At 40.7% G+C, this 14,142-nt stretch overlaps 1 protein-coding gene across 1 annotated transcript; it reads right to left on the bottom strand.

Moving 5' to 3' along the window:
• Positions 1 to 396: 396 nt before the first annotated feature.
• On the bottom strand, positions 397 to 2,968 carry LOC148010486 (heavy metal-associated isoprenylated plant protein 8-like). Its single transcript, XM_087672108.1, has 5 exons — positions 2,636 to 2,968; positions 2,208 to 2,325; positions 1,720 to 1,886; positions 1,529 to 1,616; positions 397 to 1,128 (listed from the first exon to the last, which is right to left on the bottom strand). The coding sequence occupies exons 1-5, from the start codon at positions 2,642 to 2,644 to the stop codon at positions 848 to 850; spliced, it is 663 nt and encodes a 220-aa protein (XP_087528234.1). The 5' UTR covers positions 2,645 to 2,968; the 3' UTR covers positions 397 to 847.
• Positions 2,969 to 14,142: the final 11,174 nt, after the last annotated feature.

The raw sequence follows: 14,142 nt of genomic DNA on the forward strand, positions 1-14,142 counted from the left end.
TGCTTTTAAAGTTTTTTGCATGGAAAACGGAAGCCACGTGATAAATGCATGTATATCACGCAACCCTTTTTGTAAAAAAAGACTTTATGAATTAATTATCGATATATGAAGGGGGGAGGGAACACCCCTAAACTTGAGTTTATCTCCACTATGAATAATGAATGGGCCATGGCCGCCCAACTTGCTATTAAGAAAATGAAACGATATTAGGTTTAAATTTGTCCTCGAGGCTCGAGTATCTTTGTTCCCCAAATCACACGCTTTGATGATGCAATCTCTTTATTAGATGAGGTCATAATCATCGGTTTTCAGCTAGAAAGTTGTTTCAAAGGGGATATGAATATGAAAAGAATAAGAATGGAGAGAGAGAAAGAGAGAGAGAGAGAGAGAGAGAGATGTTCAAAACCGCCTTTTGAGCTTGAAGAGAATGTTTTCATATAACTTCAATAAGAAGTGTGACGCTGTGATATACAGGACATGGCTAAGGTGGAGAGAGGCAGAGTATTCCCAAAACGTCTCTAGCATATGGACAAAATCCTCTCGGTTGGTGACCAGAGACACGGATTCTCACTTGAGCTGTATCCCTCATCAGTAACCTTGCAAAGACATTGTTTAATAGTAGTAGTACAGTATATCAGATACACAGCAGCAACAGCTTCACCAGAAGTCTAAAGTCTAGGCCCATAATTAAGCGCTATGGAACTTATAGGATGAATGGGAATGTACACAGCCGATACAAAATTCTCCGTGCCAGTCCTGATACCATGACACACATGTGGAAGGGGCGGACGGGGGGGCACACGGGCAGGCAACACGCAGGGAGAAAGGGAAGGGAGGGATGCCTGCTTCACATGACAACACAAGCATTGGGATTCTCATCACTGAAGTATTGAGGGGGGTAGACATGGTACTCAATGGTGGCCTTGGAGCCCTCCTTCTGGGCCTGATCCTTCTTGTCCCCCCCTCCTTCCTCTTTCTTCTTGTCACCTTCCTTCTTGTCGTCCTTCGGAGGAACAACCTCTGCATGCTTCCCTGACTTCTTTATCACCTCCTCACACACCTTCTTCGGATCTAAATCCTTCCCCACTATGGTCGCCTTGTCCCCATCCAATTTCAGACTGCTCACGGCTGCATGCATCACACCAGAAAAACACATTTCATTCAATGTTCCATACTTCTAGACTCAAGTAAAGCCTTGTCATGCATACAAATGCAAATGAACAAATAGATAAGCAAGCATGCATATTATACAGACACCACACCTACACACATAAACATCACTGGAGAGAGAACGTTGCCAGCTCTTCATCTGTATTTTGTGTTGTTGTTCTTTGTTGTTTTGAAAAGGGGGGAAGGAGCTGGATTGGGAAATGTTTAACTCAAATGCAAGTGGTTTTTTGCATGCTTCTGGGAGTCAGACTCCAGAAAAGCACAAAAAATGGTTGCATAGATTGTGTTACCCAAAGAAATTTGGCCCGGTTCAATAAAAGAGTTCACAAGAAAACCAGAAATGGTTGTGTTTGTTTACCAGACATGTTCCAGATTGCTTTCTCCACTTTCTTTCGGCAAGCGCTGCAATCGATGTTTATTTTGAGGACTACTGTCACATCCTTTGGCTGCATCGCACATAAAACACACAAAATATTGTTACATTATGTCACGTATTGGCTCCTGTGGTCCAACCGTCCAGATGCTCATAATAACAGGTAAAATTCTTGCCTCTTTCTTCTCCTCTTTCTTCTCCTCTTTCTTCTCTGGAAACTGCACAAGCTTAACAATTTTACCCCCACTCTTTTTCTTCGCAGTTTCAAATAGCTTTTTGGCATCCACCTTGCCTTTCAAGGTCACCTTCTGTGTCTTCATGTCTATGTTGATCTCTTCTACACCTGCCAACATCCACCATGATCTCCTAGTGATTCAGTCATAAGCAATCAAATAAGTGCAAAATTATGCATCTTAATTACTCAGAACGGTCTCGTCCATCGATTCACAAAAATTATTTAAACTCTTATCTGCATAAAAGGAAGTCAAGTCTGATCATTGAAAACCTTGCGGCAAAAACATTTAACCGCAATCCAAAACTGTGTCTATCAATTTGTTCCAAACTTGAGCATGCAACTTAGCAGAGAGCCTTTATCAAAAATTGAAACCAAACACATGAATTTGTCCATTTGAAATCCTACCAAGGATGCACATTAGCTGCTTACCAGGGTAGCCAATGATTGCCTTATAGACCTTGTATCTGCAATTTTCGCAATGCATGTGAGCTTCCAAGATGATCTTGTCCTCATCCTTCTTCTTCTCATCTTCTTTCTTCTTCTCGTCCTGCAACAGGAGTATCCCCATAGCCAGTTAGACCTCAAATCTTGAGGAAGACGAACCATCAGAACAAGCAGAGAAGAAAAACAAAATACAAGAAATCTCAGAATCCGATCTTCAATAAAAATTAAGGTCAGAAATCTATTAATATCCGTGAAAACTCAGTGAAAACTCAGTGAAAACTAAGGCCAACGTTAACCTAATTATTATGTATCAATTCTAAGGTTGTTGAATATGCGTAAGGTTAAGAGCTAAAACAAGAAATTCCGAATGAAGCAAGGACAAGCGATAAGAAATGGTGAATATAAGTTTATACCCCGGCCATGGTGATGTCGATCGGAGGAGCAGCAAGCGGTCAAGAAGGAGAATGGATTGAATTTGGGAGAAATGGAGGAGATCAGCTGGGATGGAGAGAGGGAAATTCGGATGGAAGGGGGACGGAATTAGAAGACGAAGTGTGCCTTGAATTGCGAGATGGAGATGGAGATGGAGATGGAGATGGAGATGAATGAGGAGGTGGAAAAGAAGAAGAACAAGAAAGAGGTTTTAATATAAGGAGGAGGAGGAGGAGGGGAAGAAGCGGGGGATGGAGACGCGGTTTTGTTTTCCTGTCTTCTTCTTCTTCTTCTTGTGTACGACGATGACAAGAGAAGGTTCCTGGTAGGCGGCATTTTGACGACCGGATTGAGAAGAGAGAAAACTTGAGAGAGACGGAAAGACTCGACGACGACTTCTTCTTCTTCTCCTCCTCCAGGCTCCCCCCTCTTTTGTGTTATGTGCGTGTTTGTATTTGATACACAAAGGACCCACCAAATGGCCTGCCTGCACGTCCCCTTACACGAAAGACTCAAGTCACACACACACACACACATACCCCACATGTGCATACATATCTCTATACATAGGTCTCTCGCATACATGCATACACAAGTGTACACACACACACATACCCATACCTAGAAATTTCTCAAGCACCCAATGTCATAGATCCGTCGCTCTCAGGCAACAATAGTGAGCTGTAAGGACATGCGTTGCAATCAAAACCACCTCGCCATCATGGATCCTTTTCATAGGACCGATGTTGTGTCGATTGTCAAGGGTCTGGGGCACACCTTGATAACAAACCCATGATGTGATCCCTAGGTTATTAATAGCATATGACATCATGTCCCCCCCCACTCACGCACGCACGCACGCATGCACACACACACACACACACATGCTCTCTCTCTCTCTCTCTCTCTCTCTCTCTCTCTCTCTCTCTCTCTCTCTCTCTCTCTCTCTCTCTCTCTCTCAAAACACACATCCCATGTATTCACATACTTATAATATAAACATCCATCCATTATCCCCCCCCAAATCCAACACACACATATTGGTAAATATCCATTCACACGTATGTACATATACAATCACACAGTCAAACTCATACTGACACTCACACTCAAACTCACACATCCACACACACACAAAATTTACATGGCATACATGTGTAGATTTACATTCGTTAATCAATCCATGGATACCATGGTCCATAGCATCACATATTTGACCATGGTCCATAGCATCACATATTTGACTATCACTATTTTGACTACCATTCTCTAACCAAGATGACAAGGCTCTATGTTCAAAGTGGGATGGACACTTTTATCAACCTACATGATAGGGTTTAAAGCATCCATCTTAAAGGCCATGGGATAGTTCTTCCATCTCATAAGCAATCTTCTACATTTTGCAATACCAAGTGGTGCAATCATTGAATCATGCTTTTTATGCAATCCACTAGTAGGCAAATTTAGTGATATGCAAGCACTACATGAGTCCACTCTTGGTCACCTTGTGTTGCAATCTATACAATATCGCTCAACAAGGTCTTTCAAATTTTGCTAAGGACTAATATAGTGTGATCTCTCAAGACATTCAACAATTGTGTTGTGGCACTCTCCCTCATTACTATGGCCCACACAACTTGGGTTTTTATGACAAAATGTATGGCAAGTGCAACATTTTCTCTTGATATGCTCCTCTTGTGAATACGTATTCCTCAAAACTTTGCTCTTCATAGAGATTTTAACAAGCAAGTTGGAGGTATAAACATTTTACACATAAAGTTGTAATCAATTTGTAACCTTCGAAATGAATTTCAATTGGATCACATATTTATACCATTGACATTTTAGGATGGTGTACCTAACATTGTATTTTGTCATTAAAGGAACTCCCCTAACCTTGCCATTGAAATGTAGCTCTATTAAAAGCTTAAACGATCACCTTGTGAACTACTACACAAGGAAGATTACTTATCAAATTTGCATATCTCAACCACAATTGTTAGCTTGTAGTAGGTGTGTGCGTGTGTGTGCGCGCGTGTGCGTGTGCGTGTGTGTGTGCACGTGCATGTGCATGTAGGCGTGCGTGTACACATGCATGTGTGCTTACGTGTATGTGTCTCTGCACATGTGTGCATGCATGTACAAGCTTGAAATTTGATTTTTGCATGGCTCTTAGAACAATACCATGCTTCCATGAAGATTGAAGCAAGAAATATTTATTCAACAATATCTTGTTTGTGAACTAAACTATTGGATAAACCACTCACTAGCAATTTGCAAATACTTCTTTTTAACTTTATGTTGATCTTTTCCCAAGGATCTATTTGACTTCGCAAAACAACAAACGTATCATCAATCCTCGTTCATGTTACATTAGATCATCTTTCATAGGGAAACTTTGTGTCTTTTTTTAATAGAGATTTCAACTTTTCTTTACTAATGGCATGCCCTTTCTAACCACATGGCTGATGTCAACATGTCACAGTAGGTCAAGAGTTACAAAATCTTCTAGTATACATAGAAGATTATTTATGTCACAACTTCAGTGAATTCCACTACAAGTTGCCTTCAAACTTAAAACCTTCGATGCATGGCTTTCTATATGTTAAAACTTTATATTGTTCCAAGTGAATCATGCCTTCTTTAAATGAGTCCCTACATCCCACCTTTTGCATGACTTGGACTTGGGAAATCGACATGTGTTTTCTTTGGATTTAGTCAATCATTAACATTTTGTTTTTTTCTTTATATTCACCATGCTTCTATTACTTAATCAAATCAAGTGATGAGAAAATTTTATTTTTTAATTCCCCCCAAAACCCACTAAAGAAGAAAGGCAATTAATTCACCTATTTGTGTATATGTGTTCTCATTTTCACATTCATGCACTAGGACTCTAGCATGCCTACAATAGGAAGGAAGTGGATGCACTCTCTCTCTCTCTCTCTCTCTCTCTCTCTCTCTCTCTCTCTCTCTCTCTCTCTCTCTCTCTCTCTCTCTCTCTCTCTCTCAGGGACGTTGGTAAATGACAAGGGGCTCCCTTTTTCTTCTCCTTCCTTCTCTTCTTCTTCTTTTTCTTTTTCTTCTCCTTCTTCTTTTTCTTCTCCTTTTTCCTTTTCTTCTCCCTCTTCTTCATCCTCTTAAGTTTTTCTTCTCCTTATTCTTTCTCTCCTTCCTCTCCTTTTTATTTCCTTCTTGTTTTCTATCCTACCTCTTCTTCTTCTTCTTCTTCTTCTTCTTCTTCTTCACTCATTTTTTTTCCTTCTCCCTCTTTTATTATTTTCTTATTCTTATTCTTTTCTTCTTCTTTCTAACCTAAACTATATGCTCTATGTGTGTGTGTGTGTGTGTGTGTGTGTGTGTGTGTGTGTGAACTTTTGTATGTTACATTCGTATCATTTGTGTCTTTTCTAAGCTAATACAAAAGGGAGAACAATGACTGTCCCTTAATGTGGGCTAGTTTTAGATGGTTTTGTTGGGGGTAAAGGCGCCTCCACCTAACCGCCTGTGTATTACTACACTGACAGTACCTGCCACTACACATTGCAGGTGGCGGGCGCCCGTCACAATCACTTATTCTTTATTCTTTTAGTGACAATTTGAATAAGGAAGGCCTGGCCACACATTGTGGTTGTTGGAGTTCCCACTTTTGAGTCTCTCTCTCTCTTGGCTCTTGCTCTCCATCCGCCATAGCTCTCAGCGCCAAGCTTCTTCCTCTTGGGTTCCACTTCCCTTTCAACTAGTTTCAGAGCAAAGGAATTGGAGCTTTCCCGACATTCTCTTCAGCCCGGATTTGAAGAGCTTCAACCCGAGCTTCAATGGCAGCCATGGTACCTTCATTTGTAGGTACGTTTTGATCTCCCTCCTCCTCCTCGAGCTTCCGGACCTTCATTGGCTTTTTCCCGGGCTGCATTAGAGCCCCCTTGACATTACCAAGTACCATTGAGGGCTCTTGAAGACCCCCCAGCCCCTAGGAACATGCGGCACAAATTTTAGCACATTTTTAGGGGGCTGGGCTGACCTGCTCCTGGCATTTTCTTGCTCTTCCTCGGCTTCCCGACACTCTTAGCAACCTTCTTGATCATTATTGGACTCCCCGGTTAGTGCTTGGCTCCCGGTGATTGATTCGAGTGCTTCCCCCTTCAGCCCTTGCTGTATACACAGTCCTGGGATTGTCAAAACAGGGCAACACTTGACATTTACTATTTAATGCTTCTTGGCATTGCCCGTTTGATGCCTCTTGATGCTCGGTGATGCCCGTATGTTATGGGATGCTATGTCTATGCTTTGGGACTGATTTGGAGAAGATTTGAGCACTGTTTGAGCTTCATTTAATAGTAAATTGCTTGCTGTAATATAGTGGGCTGAAGCTCATTTACTTGGTGTATGCATTGGTTCATGGATATGTGGTGTTTGTTGGAGGTTTGAATGATCATACCGATGTATTTGGAGGTTGTCAAATGCTTCTTCTTGGTTCCGGAATGCTTTTGAGCTTGGAATAGGCTCTGCATTGGTCATCATCACTGGCATTTGGCTTCAGTTGGCATGCGTTGGACTAATTTATGCCTATTGTCACTGCTTGACATTTAGGGATGCCACTTGGTTTGCCCGTGCTTGACAGTTACTTGGAGCTACATCTTTAGATGTATTTGAGCATTTTGGATCTACTAGGCATTACATTTGGTTGTTAGTTACATATTCTTTGTATGCTTTCAGGCTTATGCTTTATGGGTCTGAGATAGCTTGGGATTTATGCTCTGGATGTATCCTACTGGGATTTGGCATGCCTGATGCTATGTATTCGATGTATTAGAGCATCGCTTGCTCTCTTTGCCTCTGACTTTATTTCCAGTGGGAGCCTCTTGGTATATGCAGATGTACATAGAGTCTTATTTACACTTGAACTTGAGCTTGTGGGACAATTACATGCATTTGCTCTCTTGAGAGCTTTATGTCTATAGTTAGTCTGTACTGGGCTGATTTGATACGCCGATTGGGGCCGACACCTATCTCTGTCACAGGTTTGTCAGTTTTGTATGCATCTTAGATGGTTATGTATTGAGCTTCTTGCTCTATCATTTGTGCTTGTGCTTGGCCTCTTCTCTTACCACGAGACCCATTACATGTGTAATATTTCCACACAATAAAAGTTAGTTGATTAGTTTAAAAGTTAGTTAGTCAATTAATAAGTTAGTAAGATTACTAACTAAAGACTAACTAAGGTAAAAACTAACTAATATTAATTATTAATAATATTTATTTAATTTAAAATATTTTATTTAGAAAAATCAAGAGTCGTAAATTTGATTTTTTTCTCGAATTGGCAAGGAGTGTAGCCACCCTTCACGTAAATTACAACGTGAACGAAACTTATGAGTTATATTAATCACTAGGATAATGTGTATAGTTTGGATGGTCTAAAAATATTAGATTTTGGGCAAAGCTAGTATATTTTAGATATTTTAGATATTATCCTAAAAAAAGATATGGAGATTTTTAGAACTGGAAGTCATTTAAAAGAAAAGACAAGTGATATTTTAGTTAGTTTGGAGATTTTATAAAAAGAAAAAAATAAAGAGAGGATTTGCGAAATCGCGCGCGTTGCGATCGCAGTACACAGGCAGTGGACAACACTTTGAACACAGAAAAGAAGAAGGAGTAAACTAAGAGCTTTTACCCCCCTTTCGGAGCGAATGGAACCATCAGATTTATGATCTGAGCATCTGATCACTGATTTTTCCAAGATCCCGCTCCACAAGGAGCTCCACTTCTCAACCACAAGCCTTCTTCTCTAATCCACTATAAATATGAGGCATGGGAGAGGCATAAGCGGCATAAGGAGACCCCGAGAGGTTGCGAGAGAGAGGTAGAGAGAAGGATACCCCTCCAAGAGATTGTGAGGAAGAGCTTGAAAGAGAGAGAGAGAGAGAGAGAGAGAGAGAGAGAGAGAGAGAGAGAGAAGAGTCACCCCAAGAGGCTGCAAGGAAGAGAATTAGCTCAATTCCCTCTATCTTGATCCTCGACTTAACCATCTTCTCTTATGCTCCCCCATCTTGAATCTATTCCACCTTCTTAATCTCTTAAGTCTATTTGTGGACGATGGCCTCCAAGAGAAGAATGTCATGTGCGGATGACAATCCTGCAACCAGCAATAAGGCTTCGAGCAAAGGCATCACTGTCTATCCAACTGCGATTCCAGTCGTAAGTAATGTATTTTCAAATTGATAGATGCTTGCTTTGATTTTCGTATGAGATACGTTAGGACCCATACTATTGCACGAGTATAGGTCAGGGGAATGGATAAATTTCATCTCACCTACTCGAAAGATGGAGTTTGTGAAGTGCATATATCAAGGGAAGATAATCGCACCTAGTTACATATGACTTATTTGCTAGTAGAGCAATTACAAGGAAGAATTAGTCAAGCGTTATGAATGCCATAGTCGTCAAAAGAACGACATTAAAAGATTGTACACACAAGTGCTAGATTAAAGTATGGTCAAGGGTTACAAATAGCACAATTACTTAAAGAATTTGATATTGAGAATCATGAATAGAAAGTACTAGTTTAAAGTTTAGATACTTCAAAAGTACTTAGCCTAAGAGCCTAAATATTAAGAAAACTAGATTCTAGCTCAATGCAAGGCCTATTGGAGTCTAATTACTTGAGATCATCTCGCACTTATCTTATTAAGTATTCACACGTTATGCCTATAACCTGTTGATATATGAGGACAATTTTCTAGTTGCCTCATGACTTGACTAGGACCTAGTACAAGAAATCAATCATAAGGGTTAAAACTAAGATATCTTGAGATCCGTTCGATAACGATGACTTTTGCCAATCCAAATCCAGGGTTGGGTTACCAATCAAGGTAAGTAACCTATAGAACTTACATAATGAATAGTGTTTGAACCCTTAACATATGCCCTAGCCGAAGGAAGGAAGTGCTAAGAACATTTTTGCATAGTATTGCTCTTAGATCCCAAGGGGAAGAGCAATTATGCAATGGAAAATATTATTCCATCTACTCTTGCATTGTTTTGGAAAGAATGCGATTGGTTTTGTTGATTGATCGAACAGCATCCTAAATGTTTTTACATTCAACTGGTTGTTAGTTGTTGTTTGGATGATTATTCCAAGTGCTTGTGATTTATGGTAAATGCATGGCAAGGGTCTGTGATGACAAGTCACCATGGGAATAAAGGAATGTTTTCTTGGAAAATGATATTAGGCTGAATGCCTTGTTTGTGCTTGATTCTTAAAGGATTTAATTAAGGAAGGATATATTATACGGGTGGATCACCTCCATGGTCCCACCGCGTATTAACCCGAGAGGGCACTGCTCGATTCATGGGCCAAAGGTCGAGTGGTGAAAAGGCCAACCACACGGGAATGATGTTTCGCTCCTAGACAGCTTGCGGGTCAGTTGGAGCTCTGGACACCGCTTGCTAGGTCTAGAATGGAGTTCAAGACCTCCGTGGCCCCCAACATCAGGGCATGTTGGGAGATCCTATCCTAGATAAAGGATTCAGTTTGTGGTGCCATGTGAATTGGACCAGTTACTTCTGCAGGGCAGAAGGGATACTTCTGTTGGACAGAACCGAAACATAATTTCTCCTGTATGGGCAGGAGACAAAGAAGATAAGTTAAGGAACTTGTTTGTCAATAGATTGCTTTGCTCTGTTTTCGTGTCTGTGCTATAAGTTATGCGAACGAACCCTGTTCCCTAAAAGGCTTAATTAATGAAGCTGACTTTAAGTGTCACACATAAATGTGGTAGGACCTAATTAGAAAACTAAAGCTATTAAGGGAAGTGGGTGGCCGAAACCCCCGATGGGTCCGTCCTATGGCAGGGTGGTCCCAGAGAACTGGGAGGCTTCTCACAAGTTTTTATCGTCATTCGACCTTTAGGTATTGATAGGTTAGAACCTGATTCATGCCGTTTTAGGGGACCGGAATGGGACTATGCCCTATGGGCAGAGAGGTTGAGCAGCGTATCCCTCTCGTTTCCCATTCTCTTTGAACCAAGTGCGGCATGGGTCTGCTTCGGATTGGGTATCTCTGCGTAAAGTAGGATGTCCAAGATCCGACACTAGAATGCTAACAGGAGACCTTGACAACTAGGAACTCGAATTTCAGGTCGATCCTAGTGGGTTCGGTCGTGAACGTTCCGTTGCGAGGCGGATTCGGGAAACCCTAGGCGACAAAAACTCGGAACATTTCCTGGGAGTGCCGGGCAGCAACGCTTAGATTCGTTTCTCGATAGACCGCTAAAAGGGTGCCTGGAAAGCCGATGGGCGGGCACCTCACAGTTGGTATCAGAGAGAAATTTTGTAATGATACGTGAATTGATTAATGTATGGTTTGTAGACATATCCTAAACAAAATAATCTAAGCAGTATGGCTTGATTGTTAGGCACCTTCTGCACCCACGAATGTTGACATGCAAGAGAAGAAATTCCTTCTCAAGCAAATTAAGGCACCCGAGTTTGATGGAGAAGGGATAGACATTGCAGCAGAGACAGAGATATGGATTGAGTCGTTGGATGACTATTTCTTTGCTTTCGGAACTGCCTCTACCAATCAAGCAATGATAACCAAACTTAAGTTAGTTGGCCAGGCTCGATTATGGTGGAAGCAATGGTGCAAAGATGAAGGTGTTTCTGAAGCCGCTGTTACTTGGGTTCAGCTGAAAGATGCTATATGCGGACGATACCTTCCGCCAACCTACCAGACTTTGAAGATGAATGAATTCTTCAAGCTAAATCAACTACAATTAACTTTGGAAGCTTACTACTCAAAGTTTGTAACCCTACTAAAATACGCACCACCTATGGATATTGCGCAGCAAGTATCCAAGTTTTGCCATGGCCTAAACTCTCCTCTGAACCACCGTCTTGAAGCAATGCGTCCAACGGACTTGCAAGACATGTTACTCCGAGCGAATCCAATCGTCCAAGAATTTAAATCGAAAAATTGTAGTAAAGATGACTCTCGAGATCTAGGTAAAAGATGCCATACATGTGGAGAGATAGGGCACATTCGTAGGAGATGTCCCTACCGTCAATGTTTCCATTGCAATGAACTAGGACATGTCCAAGCAAACTACCCTGACTTAAGTCCAAAAGATACGGAGCCTCCAAGAAAACGAAGCTACACAAGTACAGTCTTCAGATATATAGAGGAATCAGATGAAGGCGAAGACTTAGAACCTATTACACCACTTCAGGATTATTAGAAACCTTAGAAATTTTATCGACATGAAATACAACTTGTATTGGAATAAACTTTACTCTTGTAACTACAGTTAACTTGAGTAACATGAGTTGCATCTATTTTGAGCCTAGAACTTGCAAATGATTAGAGATACTCTGGCAAGGAATGATAGTTATAATGTGCAATGAATTTCTCTTAAGTCATTTCTTCTCAACTAATATAGATTGGGTCTTACCAGAATGTCGAAGCTTGGAAGTATTCTTTAGTATTACAAGCAAAGCCAATTTTCCATGGAGCTCAGTCCCGAACAAAGGACAGGACAATCAGGAAATGTAGTTTCCAAGATAAAGGACCACTTCAATCTGCTAAAAGAATCCTAGGACACTTTGGCCTAAAGAAGAAAATCCTACCAAGGACAACCAAAAACCTTGTGACCGCACGTGATAAATATCCGCGCTGTTTCTATTGCAAGGAGTTAGGTCATTTCAAAAGGGAATGTCCAAAGCACCCTAAACAACGATGCTCCGAGTGCCACAACATTGGGCATAACTATATCAATTGTCCCAATGGAACTCGAAGAGAACTTGAGCTTACAAGAAATAAGCCGTACAAGCTCCAGTGATCTAGAATATACCAAGTGCTTAGGAAAAACCTAGAAGATATCCATGAGATGTAACTACAATAAATTTTCTATTATAACCAAAAGACTCGGATATATCAAATACCATAGGTTGTTGTTTCAAAAGACCGTATGTCTGTGAGAGATCAGTGTAGCACAGCGAAAGCATGGTGGTCCATACCCCACAGGTTCCAAGATGATACCCCCCGTTTCTCTTGAGATGAGGACATCTCGATTTCTCTAAGGGGAGGAGGATGTAATATTTCCACACAATAAAAGTTAGTTGGTTAGTTTAAAAGTTAGTTAGTCAATTAATAAGTTAGTAAGATTACTAACTAAAGACTAACTAAGGTAAAAACTAACTAATATTAATTATTAATAATATTTATTTAATTTAAAATATTTTATTTAGAAAAATCAAGAGTCGTAAATTTGATTTTTTTCTCGAATTGGCAAGGATCGTAGCCACCCTTCACGTAAATTACAACGTGAACGAAACTTATGAGTTATATTAATCACTAGGATAATGTGTATAGTTTGGATGGTCTAAAAATATTAGATTTTGGGCAAAGCTAGTATATTTTAGATATTTTAGATATTATCCGAAAAAAAGATATGGAGATTTTTAAAACTGGATGTCATTTAAAAGAAAAGACAAGTGATATTTTAGTTAGTTTGGAGATTTTATAAAAAGAAAAAAATAAAGAGAGGATTTGCAAAATCGCGCGCGCCGCGATCGCAGTACACAGGCAGTGGACAGCACTTTGAACACAGAAAAGAAGGAGTGAACTAAGAGCTTTTACCCCCCTTTCGGAGCCAATGGAACCATCAGATTTATGATCTGAGCATCTGATCACTGATTTTTCCAAGATCCCCCTCCACAAGGAGCTCCACTTCTCAACCACAAGCCCTCTTCTCTAATTCACTATAAATATGAGGCATGGGAGAGGCATTATCGGCATAAGGAGACCCCGAGAGGCTGCGAGAGAGAGGTAGAGAGAAGGATACCCCTCCAAGAGATTGTGAGGAAGAGCTTTGAAAGAGAGCTTGAGAGAGAGAGAGAGAGAGAGAAGAGTCACCCCGAGAGGCTGCAAGGAAGAGAATTAGCTCAATTCCCTCTATCTTGATCCTCGACTTAACCATCTTCTCTTACGCTCCCCCATCTTGAATCTATTCCACCTTCTTAATCTCTTGAGTCTATTTGTGGACGATGGCCTCCAAGAGAAGAATGTCACGTGCGGATGACAATCCTGCAACCAGCAACAAGGCTTCGAGCAAAGGCATCACTGTCTATCCAACTGCGGTTCCAGTCGTAAGTAATGTATTTTCAAATTGATAGATGCTTGCTTTGATTTTCGTATGAGATACGTTAGGACCCATACTATTGTACGAGTATAGGTCAGGGGAATGGATAAATTTCATCTCACCTACTCGGAAGATGGAGTTTGTGAAGTGCATATATCAAGGGAAGATAATCGCACCTAGTTACATATGACTTATTTGCTAGTAGAGCAATTACAAGGAAGAATTAGTCAAGCGTTATGAATGCCATAGTCGTCAAAAGAATGACATTAAAAGATTGTACACACAAGTGCTAGATTAAAGTATGGTCAAGGGTTACAAATAGCACAATTACTTAAAGAATTTGA

The sequence above is a fragment of the Lygodium microphyllum genome, chromosome 29 (genome assembly GCF_053477565.2).
Source record: "Lygodium microphyllum isolate KBCC chromosome 29, Lygodium_microphyllum_v1.1.10, whole genome shotgun sequence".
Classification (NCBI taxonomy): domain Eukaryota; kingdom Viridiplantae; phylum Streptophyta; class Polypodiopsida; order Schizaeales; family Lygodiaceae; genus Lygodium; species Lygodium microphyllum.